The sequence below is a fragment of the Chiloscyllium plagiosum genome, chromosome 20 (assembly GCF_004010195.1).
Source record: "Chiloscyllium plagiosum isolate BGI_BamShark_2017 chromosome 20, ASM401019v2, whole genome shotgun sequence".
Classification (NCBI taxonomy): Eukaryota; Metazoa; Chordata; class Chondrichthyes; order Orectolobiformes; family Hemiscylliidae; genus Chiloscyllium; species Chiloscyllium plagiosum.
The window spans coordinates 55,365,915-55,384,671 of NC_057729.1; the positions used below are offsets into that span (position 1 = coordinate 55,365,915).

General features: G+C 47.7%; 1 protein-coding gene across 4 annotated transcripts in view; it reads left to right on the plus strand.

Moving 5' to 3' along the window:
* The window catches only part of raly (RALY heterogeneous nuclear ribonucleoprotein), a 126,163-nt gene that overhangs the window by 58,792 nt on the left and 48,614 nt on the right, over positions 1 to 18,757 (plus strand). For all 4 annotated transcript variants that reach the window (XM_043710875.1, XM_043710874.1, XM_043710872.1 and 1 more), the window contains one exon: positions 15,778 to 16,042. In XM_043710875.1, coding sequence (XP_043566810.1) covers positions 15,787 to 16,042 — 256 coding nt within the window. In that variant the 5' untranslated portion in view covers positions 15,778 to 15,786. Of the gene's footprint in view, positions 1 to 15,777; positions 16,043 to 18,757 lie in introns of those variants that run through there.

Sequence of the window (18,757 nt, forward strand, 5' to 3'; positions counted from 1 at the left end):
CTCAGGCGACTGACTGTGTGGAGTTTGCACGTTCTCCCCGTGTCTGCGTGGGTTTCCTCCGGGTGCTCCGGTTTCCTCCCACAGTCCAAAAAGATGTGCAGGGTCAGGTGAATTGGCCATGCTAAATTGCCCGTAGTGTTAGGTAAGGGGTAAATGTAGGGGTATGGGTGGGTTTCGCTTCGGCGGGTCGGTGTGGACTTGTTGGGCCGAAGGGCCTGTTTCCACACTGTAATGTAATCTAAGATCCCACAAACAATCATGAGGTATGGCCAGGTAGATTTTCGTTTGTGATTTTTTTTTAATGGAAAGGTAAATATTTGCCAGGAATAACTGCCCCCCCCCCTTACCCTCCACTTCTCCTTCTGATACTGCTTCGGGACCTTTTTAAAGAGACAAAGCAAACTGTAGATGCTGGAATCCAAAGTAGACAGGCAGGAGGCTGGAAGAACACAGCAAGCCAGGCAGCATCAGGAAGTGCAGAAGGCAATGTTTCAGGTTACACCTGAAATAGGATTATGGGAATGGGCTGGGCATTGAAGTGTTCGATCAGATTGGATGGTATTGAACAGCAGGGCAAGTTCAATGGCCTGCTCCTGACCTTATAAGGTCCAACCAGCTCCCCGTGGTGCATGCTAACATCAGGAGGTGTTAGGGCAGGTTCATGGAAAGGATGGTGGATCCTAGTACCTTTCCAGAACATAGCGTGGTACTGCAGGAGTGCTGTACTGTCTGAGGGCCCCTCATTCACATGAAGCGTTGAACACAGCTGGGTGTCCATGTCCCATGGCCGATACTTAACAAATAACCACATTTGGGGGCTGGGGAATGGGACGTCCTCCCCAGTATCTCAGTGAATATTTATCCTTCAATAAATACTATTTGGAAAAACAGATGATCTGCTTATTGCTATTTGCAAGAGTTTACTGCTTGCAAATTGCTTGCTGTGTTTCCTGGATTATAATAATGACTGTACAAATTATTAAAATGCAAAAGGAAACATCTGATTTTACGTTTTGAAAAAGAACGACCATTTATAAGGAAATACTTGAAGTGTTAAAAATGTCCCTTCCATCAAAGTGATTTTTTTTAAAAAAAGGAATGCTATGCAACACAGCTTAATTGGGTTTGTAATTAAGATTTTATCCCTGATCATTTTAAATTATAAATTATATGGCCTGCAGAGAGAGAGAGGGAGAAAAAGATACTGGTCTTAATGAGTAGTTCTGTGCTACAACTGCCTGGGGCTTGGATCAAAGAGCTGTCTGGGGACTCTCAGTTTCCACGTTACTCAGCAGAGTCCGCACTGGGTGATCTATTACTCCCATTAAATTCTAAACTAACACATGGTTGAAGACTCCACAGTTAGAGAAGATGTATCGGCCTTGGGTTTAATTTATTATTGGCTGTCGGTCATTTCAGAGCTGTCCCAGGAGCCTCGAGAATAGCTTTACACATTTGGTGGTTCATCTCCCCATTGTAACTCATTCGCTCGTTCAGCTGTTTAAACGAGTTGGCAACTGGCCACACTTGGTGAAAAGGTATCAATTAAAAAAAAAAGTAAGTATTTCCTCTGGCACAGAATCTAATCTGTCTTATCAATGACTTATCAGAGCCGACTCCACTACTGTGAGTACCCAGTGGGGAGTGACACACTTGTTGCTGCCTCACCTATTTTTCCAGTAATGATATGTATGTGTATGGGGTTTAATCTGACTGTCTGTAATGTCACATCGGGGAAGAGGGCAAGTGGAATAGCTCACCGGGATTCTGCAGCACAGAATGGGAATGAGCCACCACTCGGCCCATCGAGTTCATCATGGGGCCCTGCTCCTAGCCTCCTTCCTGAGATGTGTGATTCCCCGCATGAAGCCTGACATGCAGCCAATTGAACTGGCCGCTCTGTCCATCGAACTGGCTTCTGACCCATTGTGTCATCTATGACAGCATTAGCTATGACAATGGGCAAGTGAAGTGTAGGCTGGGAGACCACTTCACAGAACATCTATGTTCTCCTCGCAAAGAAGATCCTGAGTTTCCTGCCAATTCAACAACCCCTCCCCGTTCCTTGGCCACCATCTCTGTCTTGGGCTTGCTGCGGTGCTCCAGAGAAGCTCAGCACAAGCTGCAAGAACAGCACCTCATTTTCACTCTGTAACCTTCAGGATTCAGTATTGAGTTCAACAATTTTCGGGCTTGAGCTCTCCCATGTCCTTATCCCAACCTCCCACACACCAGGCTTTGTCATGACATGGACTGCTTCCACACACAACCCACTGTCAGCCACTAGTCATTCTCCCAGGCTGATCTTTACCCAATTCTTTGTGTGTCCAACTGTTGTCTCTCTCCATCTGGGCTCCAGCTCCACTCATTATCCCCACCACTGCCCTCCTATTGTTGGGGCTATATACCCTTGTTGGGGTCAATGCTGAGAGAACGGTGCCCCTCATGGGACAGTCCAGGACCAGAGGGCGGAGTCTCAGAATAAGCAGTCACCAATTTAAGGCTGAGATGAGGAGGAATTTCTTCTCTCAGAAGTTTGAGTGTCTTTGGAACTCCTAGCCACAGAGACCTGTGGGGACAGAGTCCTTGTGTATATTTAAGGCTGAGATAGAGAGATCTTGATCAGTCAGGGAATCCAGGGTTAAGGGGAAAGGCAGGAAAGTGGACGTGAGGAATATCTGATCAGCCATGATCCAATGGAATGGTGGAATAGGCTCAAGGGGCTGAATGGCCTCCTGCCGTTCCTGTTTCGGAATCTCTGATGGTGTGAATTACAGTGAAAGATTCCATTCCACCCATTGAGTTCATCATTACAGAGGGTCTCCTGCTGAGATTAGGCTAGGACCCTGACTCACTGACGGTCAGAGGAAGCTCTATATCACGGTTTATTGAGTGACTCCATACTATTGGAATATTCCAGATCAGTTGACTTAATATTGGACCCGAATCACTTTTAGGTAGAGAATGAAGTTAAGCTGTATTTCTGAGCTACCCTGACCTCACCTGATATATACGCCCTTCTAGTTTTCCTTCTCCCTCACAGCATAAGAGTTTCCAACAATCTAATATCGGTAATCCAAAGTCAAACACAAAGGAGGCTGGAGTTAGTAAAGTTTGCTCCTTACAGGGACAGAGAGGAAGGGAGGGAGGGGGAGGATAAACAGAGAGAAAGCTTGGTGTTTGTATAGTTCTTTTTGCTTTGTCAACATCATTCCCTATGATTTGTTCCACTCCCCTTCATGAGCCACTTCCTCCTTGTCCTGTCTTTAGGATGAGATTTTAAATAGGACTCATTTTACCCTCTGGGTGGACATTAGTAAAGTTCGAGGAAGATGGAATGATGTCCGGTTGATATTTATCATTCACACATCACTGAATTACCAGGTATTTTCTCACAGGGCTCCTTGTGGGATCTTTGAGGAGAAAGTGAGGTCTGCAGATGCTGGAGATCAGAGATGGAAATGTGTTAGCCTTCCTGAAGAAGGGCTAATGCCCAAAACGTCGATTCTCCTGTTCCCTAGATGCTGCCTGACCTGCTGCGCTTTTCCAGCAACACATTTCCATCCTTGTGGGATCTTGCAATGCACACATTGGCTCTCATGTTTCCTAAATTGCAGTAGCGCCTGCACTTTGGAAGATGTTGCATCGTGGGTCAGAGCGCCAGCTCCTTTGTGTTTGGTTTTGTGCCGAGCTGTTGCCTTTCATTGCCGTACAACTGCACACTGCTCTGAAATCCCACCCCCCCCATTCCCTGGCCCCATGAGAGAGTCGATCCTGTTTCTGAGTGGGGATCTTCAGAGTGTTTCAGAGGGAGGGGAGGGCTGCCTGCTAAACAAGAGTGTGTCTGGAATCCTTTCCCTGGCGTCAGCTGTCCCTGTCAGCTCAGAATGCAGCCACAGGCACGTGTGGGCTGATGGAGTCAGAGATTAGCAGTTGAAGGACAGACAAAGGAATGTGATCAGTCAGCACTTCATCACAATGATCACTCACTCACACCCAGCCCCTTGGGAATACGCTGGTCTCGTTTAGATCAGTTGGGAGCATTTCCACGTTTTTTTTTATATGAGCTGTGAAAAGTTACCTCCTTGGGTATTATGGTTTGGTACTTTGATTCTCTCCTCCCTGTTCCCAGGTGCAGTGCAGTTTGGACGGCAAGGGGCAGTGTTTGTGATTCTTTCATTGATTTGTGGAGTAAGGTGTCAGAGAGTGGGCAAGGGCTGGATGGATAGACACAGACACTCAGAGCGTCATACAGCACAGAAACAGACCCTTCGGTCCATCTAATCTGCATCAATCAGACATCCCAATCTGACCTAGTCCCATTTGGCGTCACTTGGCCCATCACTCCGATTCCCTTACCTTCGAAGAAGACCTTTGAGTTGTCTCCGTGGAGGGGAGGTCAGTAACATGAGGGTGGCTGATTCCACCCATGACCTCATGGGCAGGACCACCACTGTCCAGGGAAGTGCCTGAGTGATTGACCTTCCCTAAAAGAGGTGACACTGAGCTCTCCAGCCAGTGGGTAAGAACCCACCTCCCCCATTAAGCTAGCCCAGAACAGACAGCACTGTGAGTGTCAGCACTCATCAGCCACCATTTTGTGTTGGAGAAGTCCTCTCAAGGCAGTGACCTTTTTGGAGGACTCTCAAATTGAGCTGACCCTCGGTTTGAGTGACCCTCGGTTTTAGTGACCCTCGAGTTGAAGGGACCCTCAGATTCAGGGACCCTCAGATTGAGGGACCCTTGTGTTCAGGGGACCCTTGCTTTGAGAGACCCTCAAGTTGAGGGAACACTCATGTTGGGGGGACCCTTGTTTTGGGGGAACCCTCATTGCTCAGAGTTATGCATTACACAAGTCATTGCTCTCTGGGCCCTTGGAAAAATGTATCGATTTGTGTAAAGTATCTGTTTTGATGAGTGATTACTTCAGGATTTTGTTTTGTTGTGTTTAAATGTGTTGCTAAATGGATGATTGATTGGTCTGCTGTGCTGGGACTTGCAAATTAGCTCCTTTATCTCACAGGCTGAAAGTGTCTGTTTCAGCTTTAATCCTGACTCAAACATGAAGAAAAGTTCTTGACAAATGAGGACATTTATCAGGATTTGACAGGCTTGTTTTTTTAACCATATTGTAATTATTATTATTTTAAATGCTGCTGATGTTTGACTTGGTGTAGCGTGTATCACTGTGTCCCATGGGGCCTGAGCTTTCAGGACTGACGCTAGGCCGTGACCTGGGCAATGTCTAGATGAGGTAAGCCTCTCTGATAAATGTCCTCATTTGTCAAGAACTTTTCTTCATCTTTGACCCTCTTTCACGAGTATCCTTACATATAGATGAGGAAGGACACCACTTTGACTGAGACAACACATCCATCCGAGGACAAGCCAAACAAAGACACAGATAATAATTACAATATGGTTAAAAAAACAAGCCTGTCAAATCCTGATAAATGTCCTCATTTGTCAAGAACTTTTCTTCATCTTTGACTCTCTTTCACGAGTATCCTTACATATAGATGAGGAAGGACACCACTTTGACTGAGTCAACACATCCATCCGAGGACAAGCCAAACAAAGACACGCATGAGAATTCCTCGAAACATGGCATTCCAACCGGAACTCTATCAACAAACATATTGAGTTAGACCCCATCTACCCCCTGAGAAAAGGAACAGGAAGTGACTTCACCACAGGAAGTGACATCACCAACCCAAAGAAGCCCAAACATATAAATAGAAAGTAGGAATTTTCAGCATTGCTTCACCTGAGGCCCACTGAAGATGTTACCTAGTATGGTAAAGAAGTGTCTGGAAATTAACCTTCCAGCTCAGCGAGCAAACCTATATGCATACGTTATCATGTTGGGCACACCATGCAAACTCGAATTGTAGAGCCACCTGGCTCAGGTCATCATGGGGTTAACAAGGTGGGGAATTTGCTGTGCCCCCTCCTTAATCCACATTACCACCATCACCTTGCTGCTTGCGGGATCTTACTGTGCAGAAAAAGCTTCTGGCTGGCAAATATTCAGAATGTCTACCCCCGGGCCTGTGGAGGCTCCATCTTTGAACATGTTCGAGACACAAACCGATAGGTTTCTAGATATTAGAGACCCCAAGGGATACAGGAATACTCCAGACATGAGGTTTGAGTTAGCGCAGTTGGCTGCATGGCTGGTTCGTGCTGCTAAAGTGATGCTAACAGTGTGGGTTCAATTCCTGTATTGGCTGAGGTTACCATGAAAGACCTCCATCCTGAATCATGGTGACCATCAGGTTAAACTCCCAGCAGTCATCTCTCTGTAATGGTCTGATGACATTATGGCGAGTTTACCTTCACAGGGAAACCAAAGCAGCTGAGCATCGAGCTGATGTCCAGAGGTTTGAGTCTAAGTTTGGATTTTTCTGAATATGTGAGGGAGCGGAAGTGGGTCTCGAGCCAAAGCCTATATGAGTGAGAGCAGGATCAGCAAAGTCATTACTTATTCCTAGCTCTGCATTCATACAAAATAAATCTCCAGTCTTAGAGCCCTTTTCCTGAAATTCCTGAGCCTGGCCTTGTTGCAGGCATGACCCACAAGATTTATGGCCAGACCTTTAGATTGTAAATCACTTTCTGCCTGGGACTCTCAGATAGTGAGTGTGGGTGGAGAAAGGCTAGGTCGTTTTGCACACTGTGGTCTTCCCGTTTTACTGAAAGGTGTGCTGTCTGCCTGAGATTCGGAGGAGTTGACTTTCTCTTCACCTGAGGACCACATTCTGGAGAGGAGAGAGGATGAGCAAGTTGGTGTCACCAAACCGGGCTTCAAAAGCCTCCGCCTGGGACAAGTAGGAAAAACTGAGCAGGGTTGAGGGTGGTCAAAGGTGTTCGCAAAATGTCAAAAGGGTGGGTTTCAGAGAAATTACCCAATTGGACAGAGACCACACAAGCACTGATAAGGTGAAATTGACAAGCTGTTTATCACAAGCGATATCACTGGAAGAGAACTTGACCCCTGAGCGATGAGTGTGGGCAGTTTTTATAGGGATACAGTACAATGGTGTGAATTACAGATTGATCAAGAAAAGAATGGAACTGATAGGAGAACAATCCTGTTTGCTGCCTAGTGTCTTAGTTAGCCTGTTTGGTCAAGCCAGCGAATTATACAATGAACGGAAGAGCCTTGGGAAAAGTTGATGGGCAGAGAGATCTAGGAGTGCAGGTCCATTGTACCCTGAAGGTTGCTGCACAGGTGGATAGAGTGGTCAAGAAGGCATAGAGTATGCTTGCCTTCATTGGATGGGGTATTGAGTGTAAGAGCTGGCAAGTCATAGAAAAAAGGAGATTGAGGGGGGACCTGATTGGGGTTTACAAAATCATGAAGGGTATAGACAGGGTGGATAGAGACAAGCTTTTTCCCAGGGTGAAGGATTCAATAATGAGAGCTCATGCTTTCAAGGTGAGAGGTGGAAAGTTTAAGGGGGATACACGCGGCAAGTATTTCACACAGAGGGTGGTGGGCGTTTGGAATGCGTTGCCAGCAGAGGTGGTAGAGGCAGGCATGGTAGATTCATTTAACATGTGTCTGGACAGATGCATGAGTAGGTGGGGAGGAGAGGGATACAGACGCTTAGGAATTGACTGACAGGTTTAGACAGTACATTTGGATCGGCTCAGGCTTAGAGGGCCGAAGGGCCTGTTCCTGGGCTGTAAATTGTCTTTGTTCTCTTTGTTCTTTGTATGGAGATGCTTATGGCACAGCATGAGGCCATTCAGCCCATCGAGTGCTCCACTGTGGACCAACCCAGTGCATCTCAGTGACCCACCCTGTCCCATCAGCTTTTGCAAGGTTTCCCGCATGGCTGTCTGATTTTCCTTTTGAAATCTTTGATCCCTTTTATTTCAACCCCCCACATAGACAGTGAGCTCTAGGGCACTGCAGACTAAAGTTCCTCTCACTTCCCTGCATCCCTCCTTGCATCACCTGCCCAAAACTTTAATTCTGTGTCTCGCTAATCCTCATACTACGGCCAATGGGAATGGTTTTTACTTAACTATCTTCCTTAAATCTGTCTGAGTCTTGTACCGTCCCCACCCCGTCAGGTCTCCTCTCTATCTCCTTAGCTCCAAAAATAACAATCTCCTGTTCTCCAACCTAATATTGTCACACTGAACTCAGAGCAGGAGTGGAAGCAGTGACAGAGTGGCTGTATATTTTGAAACCTGACACCCATTGCTGCCATTGTGTAAACAACTATTTGAATATGCCATGTGTGAAGTATGAGTTAAAGATGATTTCAATCCTTGAGTATGTACAGATGCAGGATTTGTTGCTTGGTCTATGGACTAGCGGCCAGTTATCCATGCCTGCCAACAACTGTGTGAACAGTTCTCTGGTAATTAGACAGAGAGAGAGAGAGAGAGAGAGACAATTGTTGAGTTCTTCACCAGCTCAGGAACAGTCTCTCTGTTCTCTACAGTCAAAACTCAGTCAAGCTGGAGAAACCCAGTTTATCTTTTTTCTGAGAGATGTTATTACACACCTCTGGAGCAGATGGAACTTCAGTCTAGACCTCTCAGTCCGGGGTAGGGCCAATGGGTGGCACGGTGGCTCAGTGGTTAGCACTGTTGCCTCACAGCACCAGGGACCCAGGTTCAATTCCAGCCTCGGGTGACTGTCTGTGTGGAGTTTGCATGTTCTCCCTGTGTCTGTGTGGGTTTTCTCCGGGTGCTCCGGTTTCCTCACACAGTCCAAAGATGGTGAATTGGCCATGCTAAATTGCCCATAGTGTTAGGTGCATTAGTCAGAGGCAAATGGGTTTGGGTGGGTTACTCTTCGGAGGCTTGGTGTGGAGTTGTTGGGCCAAAGGGCCTGTTTCCACACTGTAGGGAATCTAATCTAATCTATCACTGCACAACAAGAAGCCCCTCTCACTCCCTCCTTCCTATTCCCCATTAAAGAATTTAGTTTTGGTGCAGGTATAGAGACAGTACTGATGCAGCACAAGAAGGACAGCTAATCTTTCTTGTAACTGTTGTTGCAAGCTGTGATCTTTAATTGTTGGTTCAGGGTCCTTTTGTAAGGGGCTGGGAGGAGGATGTCAGATCTGTGGGAGGATATGTGTTCATTATTCCAGGGAATGGGAGAAATGGGGTGTGATATATGGGGCACGTTCATGGGCTTGCTTGAAATGGGGCAAAAGCAGGCCATTCAGCCCCGTATTTCTCCTTCTTCATTCAGTCCGATCTGATTGCGATCTTAACTAGGGCAGCACGGTGGCTCAGTGGTTAGCACTGCTGCCTCGCAGCACCAGGGACCCAGGTTCAATTCCGGCCTCGGGTGACTGTCTGTGTGGAGTTTGCACATTCTCCCCGTGTCTGTCTGGGTTTCCTCCCACAGTCCAAAGATGTGCAGGTCAGGTGGATTGGCCAGGCTAAAATTGTCCATTAGTCAGAGGGAAATGAGACTGAGAGGGTGGCTCTTCAGAGGGTCGGTGTGGACGTGTTGGGCTGAAGGGCCTGTTTCCACACTGTAGGAAATCTAATCTTGACTGATGATTGGTTGATTTATTGTCACATGTACCTGAGTACAGTGAAAAGCTTTGTTTTGCGAGCAGGACAGGCAGATCATAGCAAACAAGGACATTCAGATCACGGAGTGAGGTCCACAGGTTACACTGCACAGGAGGTGCATGGGGCATGATCAACATTAACAAGATCAACAGGGGCAGCGCTCCGAAAGCTAGTGCTTCCAATTAAACCTGGTGTTGGACTATAACCTGGTGTTGTGTGATTTTTAACCCCAGTCCAACACTGGCATCTCCAAATCAGAACATTATTTGAAGTTAGAGAATCCATTCATCAGATTAATAACAGCTGGGAAGAAGCTGTTTCTGAACCTACTGGTGTGTGTGTGTGTGTTGAAGCTTCTCTATCTACTGCCTGATGGAGGTGGTTGTAGGAGATCATTACCCAGGGTGGGATGGGTCTTTGATGATGTCCTGAGTGACTGCCTTATCCCTTTACTCCCTTGTCAATCCAACACCTGTCGGATCGTTTCTGTGCAGTGTCACAGGTGTTCAGTAACTAAGCCTCTATTTCTGACTGGGGAAGAGGATTCAAAATTACTGACCCTCTTAGACGAGGAAATCCTCTTCATCTCTGCATTAATCAGCAAGCACCCGCCTCATCTGGGATTGCCCCTCCCGATGGATCATCCCTCTGTATTTATCCTGCCAAAATAAATCTCAGAATCGTGTGCGTTTCAATAAGATCTCCTCTCGTTCCCCTAAACTCCGGTCAGTATTGTCTGAACCTTCCCTTGTGGGACAGATGCCTCATTGTGGAGATCAGTGGGGTGAGTCTGCCACTGATGGTCCTTTAAGTAAGGAGCCCACACTGGATCCAATACTTTGACTGCAATCTCAGCAATGCCCTGTTCAAATTGAGGAGAAAGTGAGGTCTGCAGATGCTGGAGATCAGAGCTGAAAATGTGTTGCTGGAAAAGCGCAGCAGGTCAGGCAGCATCCAGGGAACAGGAGAATCGACGTTTGGGGCGTCGATTCTCCTGTTCCCTGGATGCTGCCTGACCTGCTGCGCTTTTCCAGCAACACATTTTCAGCCCTGTTCAAATTGAGCCTTGCCTTTCCCAGCATGCCCTGCAGGAAAACCCAACCTTCCATTTGCCTTCCTAATTACTGGTATAACTACACGTCGACTTGATTTGTGTTTGAATGCTCTGTATCTCATCATTCGGGTGTTTTCCTCCCCTTATCCAGTAATCTGCTCTTCCTGCCAAAGTGGCCTACCTCATGCTTTCCCACATTGTACTCCATCTGCCAAATTTGTGCCCACTCAGCACATCTATCTATATCCCTTTGCAGAAAATTCTCCTCACAGCTTGTGTTCCTACCTAGCTTTGTATCGTCAGCAGATTTGGCTCTAATTCAGTCCGTGCTGTCAGACTAGACACCGGTGCAGACACAGATGGTTTTATTTTAATGTTCTAAACCTGTTTGACAGCACAGGCTTGGTGATGCTTTCACGTGTGGAGAGGGGACATGCAATGGCATGGAGAAGGAACAGGCGCTATCAAATGCAGTTGTGAATTCAGAAGAAATCTCTTTACACAGCGAGTTAGGGGTGGGTCAGACCGGGATTATAGAGAATGGCAGAGAGATATGTAAAGGCAGAAGCAGAGGATAACCAGAATGGAGGAAGGAGAGGGTCATGTGGAGTGTGAACAGCAGCACAGATCCGTTGGGCCGAATGGCTTGCCTCTGCTCCTGGAGGACATGAGTGAGTCATCCACACATTGTCCAGGGGATGGAGTGGAATCCCATGATGAGCCGAGGACGGTCAGACGGTTTGTGTACGGTCAGGGAGCTGTGAGGCATGAGGCAAACTTCCAAGTGGGACACATCACGGGCAGAGCCCATGCAGCGCCCCAGTTCACCACCACCTCTCTTTAAAGCAATGCCACCCGGGGAGGAGAGGATGGCCTAATGGTATTATCACTGGACTATTAATCCACAGACCCAGGTAACGTCCCAGAGACCCCGGTTCAAATCTCACCGTGGCAGAAGGTGGAATTTGAATTCCATAAAATCCGGGATTAAGCATCTAACGGTGACCATGAATCTGTTGTCAATTGTTGGAAAAATACACCTGAATCACTAATGTCCTTTAGGGAAGGAAACTGTCATCCTTACCTGGTCTGGCCTACATGTGACTCCAGACCCACAGCAACGTGGTGACCCTTAACTGCCCTCTGGGTAATTAGGGACTGGCAATAAATGCTGACCTAGCCAGCAACATCCACATCCTGTGAATTAGTATTAAAAAAAAAGCTTAAACTCTGAAGCAGCATTAACTCTGTCTGCTCAGCAAACAGTCGGCTATTGATCAGAATGAGCACTGGGTCAGTGCTGAGACCCAAAGCAAGGGAGCAGAGATTAATGAGCAATGTATCTCCCTCCTTTATAACCCTCGCTGCACTCTCACCATTGATGAGAGGTGCCAGCGTCTCTACAAGGCCCAGGCGTTAGTAACCCTCCTGGAATAACCTCAGCACTCCCCCAATAAAAGGCAAATCTCAAGGTAACTGCCATTAACATCATTAAGGAGAAAAAATATCTCACACAGCACTGAAAAAAGATGTGATTTATTTTGCATTTCCTGTAAATACTTCTGTTCATCAGTTGTGAGATATTTGGAAATGGAGAGGATAAGGCTGGAAGACAAAACCATCCAATCAGAGAGCTGAGATCGGGCTCCATTTCTGATTGACTGAAGGTCATGTGATGAAATCTCCAGTGAGGCATCCAACCAGAAATAGGGAGAGCCAATGACAAAAGGAATCAAATCAGGCACCAGAATTCACCCCTATAGCCCCCACTGTCCAACTGCTGAGGGAGTGCTGCACTGTTGGAGGGTCAGTGCTGAGGGAAAGGGCACTGTCAGACGGTCAGTACTGAGTGAGTGCCGCACTGTCGGAGGGTCAGTGCTGAGGGAGTGTCGGAACGTCAGTGCTGAGGGATTGCCACATTGTCGGAGGGTCAGTGCTGAGGGAATGGGCACCGTCAGAGGGTCAGTGCTGAGGGAGTGCCACACTGTCAAAGGTTCAGTGCTGAGGGAGTGCTGCACTGTCGGAGGGTCAGTGCTGAGGGAATGGGCACTGTCGGAGGGTCAGTGCTGAGAGAGTGCTGCACTGTCAGAGGGTCAGTGCTGAGGGAAAGGGCACTGTCAGAAGGTCAGTGCTGAGGGAATGGGCACTGTCGGAGGGTCAGTGCTGAGGGAGTGCTGCACTGTCGGAGGGTCAGTGCTGAGGGAGTGCCACACTGTCGGAGGGTCAGTGCTGAGCGAGTGCCGCACTGTCGGAGGGTTAGTGCTGAGGGAGTGGGCACTGTCGGAGGGTCAGTGCTGAGGGAGTGGGCACTGTCGGAGGGTCAGTGCTGAGGGAGTGCCGCACTGTCGGAGGGTCAGCGCTGAGGGAGTGCCGCACTGTCGGGGGGTCAGTGCTGAGGGAGTGGGCACTCTCGGATGGTCAGTGCTGAGGGAGTGGTCGGAGGGTCAGTGCTGAGGGAATGCTGCACTGTCGGAGGGTCAGTGCTGAGGGAATGCTGCACTGTCGGAGGGTCAGTGCTGAGGGAATGCTGCACTGTCGGAGGGTCAGTGCTGAGGGAATGCTGCACTGTCGGAGGGTCAGTGCTGAGGGAATGCGGCACTGTCAGAGGGTCAGTGCTGAGGGAATGCTGCACTGTCGGAGGGTCAGTGCTGAGGGAATGCTGCACTGTCGGAGGGTGAGTGCTGAGGGAGTGCCGCATTGTCGGAGGGTCAGTGGTGAGGGAATGCTGCACTGTCGGAGGGTCAGTGCTGAGGGAATGCTGCACTGTACTGTCGGAGGGTCAGTGCTGAGGGAATGCTGCACTGTCGGAGGTTCAGTGCTGAAGGTATGTGCACTGTCGGAGGGTGAGTGCTGAGGGAGTGCGGCACTGTCAGAGGGTCAGTGCTGAGGGAGTGCTGCAGTGCCCTCTCAGGTGAATTGCTGTATTTTGAAGAGCAGGAAGCAGGAATATTTATCCCTGAAACAATGTGACCAGGGGGGGGAGGATTAGCCTTGCTGGGAATCAATTGGTTACTGTTCTTGCTGCATCTCCTTTCCTCCACTGCCCCTGAACACCAACACATTGTCCTACCGCTGGGAGCCCTCCCATTGTCCCCGTGAGCTTCAATTTCCGTGGGAAAATCTAAAAATGTCTTGCAGAAAATGACTCACTGGGTGAATGTGTCACATCTTCAATCGAACTGTCACTGAATAATACTGGAATGGATTTGAAGTTGTTCTGAAATGGAGCAGTGATTGTCTCAGTGATGGAGAGACCTGAGATTTCAAGGCCCTGCAGACTGCCAGGGAACTGGGCTTCAGTGTGGGACAGACTGACACCACCATCTGGTGGTAACAGCCTGGTATTGCAGGATTGCAAACACACTTTAAAACAGGTAAAATCTCTTTGACCTTTCAGTTTCCTTTTCAGTTCCGATGAAAGGTCATCCACATGAAGCTTCAGTTCCTTTTCTGTTCTCGGATGCTTTCAGCTTCAATGAGTATTCTGAGCAATTTTGGTTCATGCTTCAGAGCCCCAACATCCACAGTGTATGCTTTTGTGTAAAAAAGCAAATTACTGTGGATGCTGGAATCTGAAACCAAAAGAGAAAATGCTGGAAAATCTCAGCAGGTCTGGCAGCATCTGTAAGGAGAGAAAAGAGCTGACGTTTCGAGTCCAACTGACCCTTTGTCAAAGCTTTGACAAAGGGTCAGTTAGACTCGAAATGTCAGCTCTTTTCTCTCCTTTCAGAAGCTGCCAGACCTGCTGAGATTTTCCAGCATTTTCTCTTTTGGTATGCTTTTGTGTGATGGAATACTCCCCACTTGCCTGGATGGGGTCAGCCCCAACAACACTCAAGAAGCTTGACACATTCCAGGACAAAGCAGCCCACTTGATTGGCACCATATTCATAAACACCCACTCTCTCCATCACTGATGCTCAGTAGCAGGAGTGTGAGCTACCTACAAGTTGCACTGCAGAAATTCTCCGAAAACCCTCAGACAGCACCTTTCAAACCCACGACAAGTTCAATCTAGAACAAGGGCAGAAGATACATGGGAACCCCACCCTCTTGCAAGTTCCCCTCCAAGCCACTCACCATCCTTACATCCACTGTCGCTGAGTCCAGGTCCCAGAACTAGGCGAAAGTGAAGACTGCACATGCTGGAGGTCAGAGTCGAGAATGTGTTGCTGGAAAAGCGCAGCAGGTCAGGCAGCATCCGAGGAGCAGGAGAATCGATGTTTCGTGCAAAAGCGTTTCATCAGGAATTTGATAAAGGGCTTATGCCCGAAACGTCGACTCTCCTGCTCCTCGAACGCTGCCTGACCTGCTGTGCTTTTCCAGCACCGTGCTCTTGACTCAGGTCCCAGAACCACCTACCAAACAACACTGTGGGTGTCTGTACACCAACCCAGGTCAAGAACATCACTCACTAGCACCTCCTCCAGGACATTTAGAGATTGTCTATAATTGCTGGCCCAAACAATAGTGCCTACATCCTGTGAATGAGTCAAAAAACCTATAGAAGGCCCAAAACGTGCTGGCCCAGTTGATTGTGTAAGTCTCACAATGTCTCCTTCCTAAACAGATAGAATATAGGCCATTTAGCTCTTTGAGACAGCTCCTCCATTCAATAGGATCATGACTGATCATCCAACCTGTTCCTACTTTCTCCCCATTTCAAACACTTCCCCCTGAACCAGGGCAGGTCTATCCCCTTCTCAACTCAATTGTAACCACTTTCCCATTGGTCTAAATGGACCGGCACACTCTCAGCCATCCTGATGTGTGGAGGCAGTGTGTAATGGTGATATCTCTAGACTAACATTCCAGAATTTCAGGTATATGTTCCGGGTACGTGGGTTCATCTCCCACCAGGAGAGATGGTGAAATTTGAATTCAGTGAAATGTTGGGTAAATGGTGACCACTGTCATTCATTGTTAAAAACCCATCTGGGTCACTAATGTTCATTTGGAGGGAAATCTGATCTGGGTTACATGTGACTCCAGACCCACTGCAATGAGGTAATTAGGGATGGGCAATACATGCTAGCCTGGCCAGTAACACCCACATCCCGTGTATGAAATAAAGATGTTTTGCCAGCGTCTCTGTCACAGTTGTGTAGCAGCGAGAGGTGAATACTTGTCCAGGGTCGATGATGTTTTAATCTTTCTCCTAATTCCAGGACGTGAATATGTCGACCAAACTCCAGACCAGTAACATCACCAACAAGAATGACCCTCGCTCGATTAATTCCCGCGTCTTTATCGGAAACCTCAACACGGCGGTGGTGAAGAAGTCTGATGTGGAGACAATCTTCGGGCAGTACGGCAAGGTGGTGGGCTGCTCTGTGCACAAGGGCTACGCCTTTGTCCAGTACACCAACGAGAGAACGGCACGTGTAGCCGTGGCCGGAGAGAATCGCCGGGTGCTCGCTGGGCAGACACTCGGTAAGACCATCCAGCACAGCGTGGAATGTGAAGGAGGGGTTTGACCAACGCAGTGGGTCAATCTCAGGGAGAACAGGCCAGTGAGTCAGCGGTTACCCCGAGTTCCTCAGAACTGGCTTTGTTCCTCCATGTCCCAATGAACATAGCAGCGAGAAGCGAGAGTAGGGCCACTCAGCCTTCAAACCTGCTCCCCCCCCCTTCCATAAGATCACAGTCAGAAGTTACACAACACCAGGTTACAGTCGACTGAGTTTCCCTCCACTTCACCTGATGAAGGGGCAGCGCTCAGAAAGCTTGTGCTTTCAAATAAACCTGTTGGACTATAACCTGGTGTCATGGGACTTCTGACTTTGTCCACCCCAGTCCAACACCGGCGCCTCCACATCAATAAGATTGTGGCTGATCTGATTTTAACCTCAACTCTGCAATCCCCTGAGAGTATGTCATGCCCTTGGCCAGCAAGAATCTACCTCGGCCTTAAAGATACAGGAAGATTCTGTATTCACTGCCTTTTGTGAAGGGAATTCTAAAGACTCACAGCCCCCAAGTGCACAAGGTATTTCTTATTTCTGGTTTTAAGTGGGTAAGCCCTTGTTTTTAAACTATCTGCTCCTAGATTCTCCTACAGAAACCCTTTTAACCCCTCTCCATAATGTTGCCGTTGAGAATGGATTGGAATGGGATGATAAAGGACAGTTAACGTTAGTCACTCTGCTCCACTCTCTCCTTACATCCCAATAAATGATCCCAGAAGTTTCTGACTGAAGTCAATCCTGAGATTGGGACTTTCAGTTTGATCTAATTTGCTCCTTCCTCATGGTTTTTGTCTCTTTGTCTGTAAACGTTGTCCCGGACCTTCTGGGATAGATCGGTGTCGTGACCCTGCAGAGGGAAACTGAAACTTCTAACGGGCAATTCCTGGGTGTGTGGAACGCTCAGAAAAGCTCCAGAGGGACTCAGAGTCACTCGGACTAATCATTTGTCAGAGAGTGTCAGAGGGTTCAAGATTAGTTTGTACTTCTGGCTAATGGTACCCCCTAATCCCCATCCAACGTTCACCCTGACTATAATCACCTCGCCATCTGCTCTTGGACAGTTGACCTCTCATTGACCCCTGATCCATCCTCCCTGTCACCCCCTTACCGGTCAGCACTACACCCACTTACAGCCCACCCGTTCGCCCACCTGACATTCTGTGCATTAGTCACCCCAGCCCCTCACCCACTCAGCTGTCACTATAGCCCTCTGTCACTGTCAAAACGGGTTTGAGATCGATTGAACATCTTCCTTTCTGGAACACTGGTGTAAGAAGGAGAGAGGTGTCTGCAGTGGTGGTATGTTCCCATGCTGCCACTGCGGTTTGCTGGACTCCTTCTGTTGAGATGGATCCTGCACTGGGAGCATGGCCAGAACATTCCTGAGGATGGTTTGTGGACAATCTCTGATTTGAGTCAGAAATAGTGGCCCTAATTCGCGTTGGAAGCTTCCAAGCAATCGTCACACAAGTCTTTTTGGAGGCCAGGACAAAAGGGAAAAAGTATAACATAGCAAAGATGAGTGGGAAATCTGAGGACTGGGAAGCTTTTAAAGAACAACACAGGATTACTAAAAAGGGAATACGCAAAGAAAAAATAAAGTACAAAGGCAAACTGGCCAAAAATATAAAGCAGGATAGTAAAGGCCTTTTTAGGTATGTGAAAAGAAAAAAAATGATTAAGACTAAAATTGGGCCCTTGAAAACAGAAACGGATGAATTTATTATGGGGAACAAAGAAATGGCAGAAGAGTTGAATTGGTACTTTAGATCTGTCTTCACTGGGGAAGACACGAGCAGTCTCCCAGATGTAATAGCGACTGAAGGACCCAGGTAATGGATGAACTGAAGGGAATTTATATTTGCCAGGAATTGGTGTTGGAGAGACTGTTAGGTCTGAAGGTTGATAAGTCCCCGGGGCCTGATGGTCCACGTCCCAGGGTACTGAAGGAGGTGGCTCGAGAAATCGTGGATGCGTTGGTGATCATTTTCCAATGTTCTATAGATTCAGGATCAGTTCCTGCAGATTGGAGGGTGGCTAATGTTGTCCTCACTTTTTAAGAAAGGAGGGAGACAGAAAACAGAGAATTATAGACCAGTTAGTCTGACCTGAGCGGTGGGAAAAATGCTGGAGTCAATTATAAAAGACGAAATTACGACACATCTGGATAGCAGTAACAGGATAGGTCAGAGTCAGCATGGATTTATGAAGGGGAAATCATGCTTGACTAATCTTCTGGAATTTTTTGAGGATGTAATTCTGAAGATGGACAAGGGAGATGCAGTAGATGTAATGTACCTGGACTTTCAGAAAGCTTTTGATAAAGTCCCACATAGGAGGTTACTGAGCAAAGTTAGGGCACATGGGGTTAGGGCAAAATACTGACTTGGATTGAAAATTGGTTGGCTAACAGGAAACAAAGAGTAGTGACAAACGGCTCCCTTTTGGAATGGCAGTGGGATACCGTAGGGATCAGTGCTGAGACCTCAGCTTTTTACAATGTACATTAGTGATATAGATGACGGTATTAAAAGTAATATTAGCAAATTTGCTGATGACACAAAGCTGGGTGGCAGGGTGAAATGTGAGGAGGATGTTAGGAGATTACAGGGTGACCTGGACAGGTTAGGTGAGTGGACGGATGCATGGCAGATGCAGTTTAATGTGGATAAATGTGTGG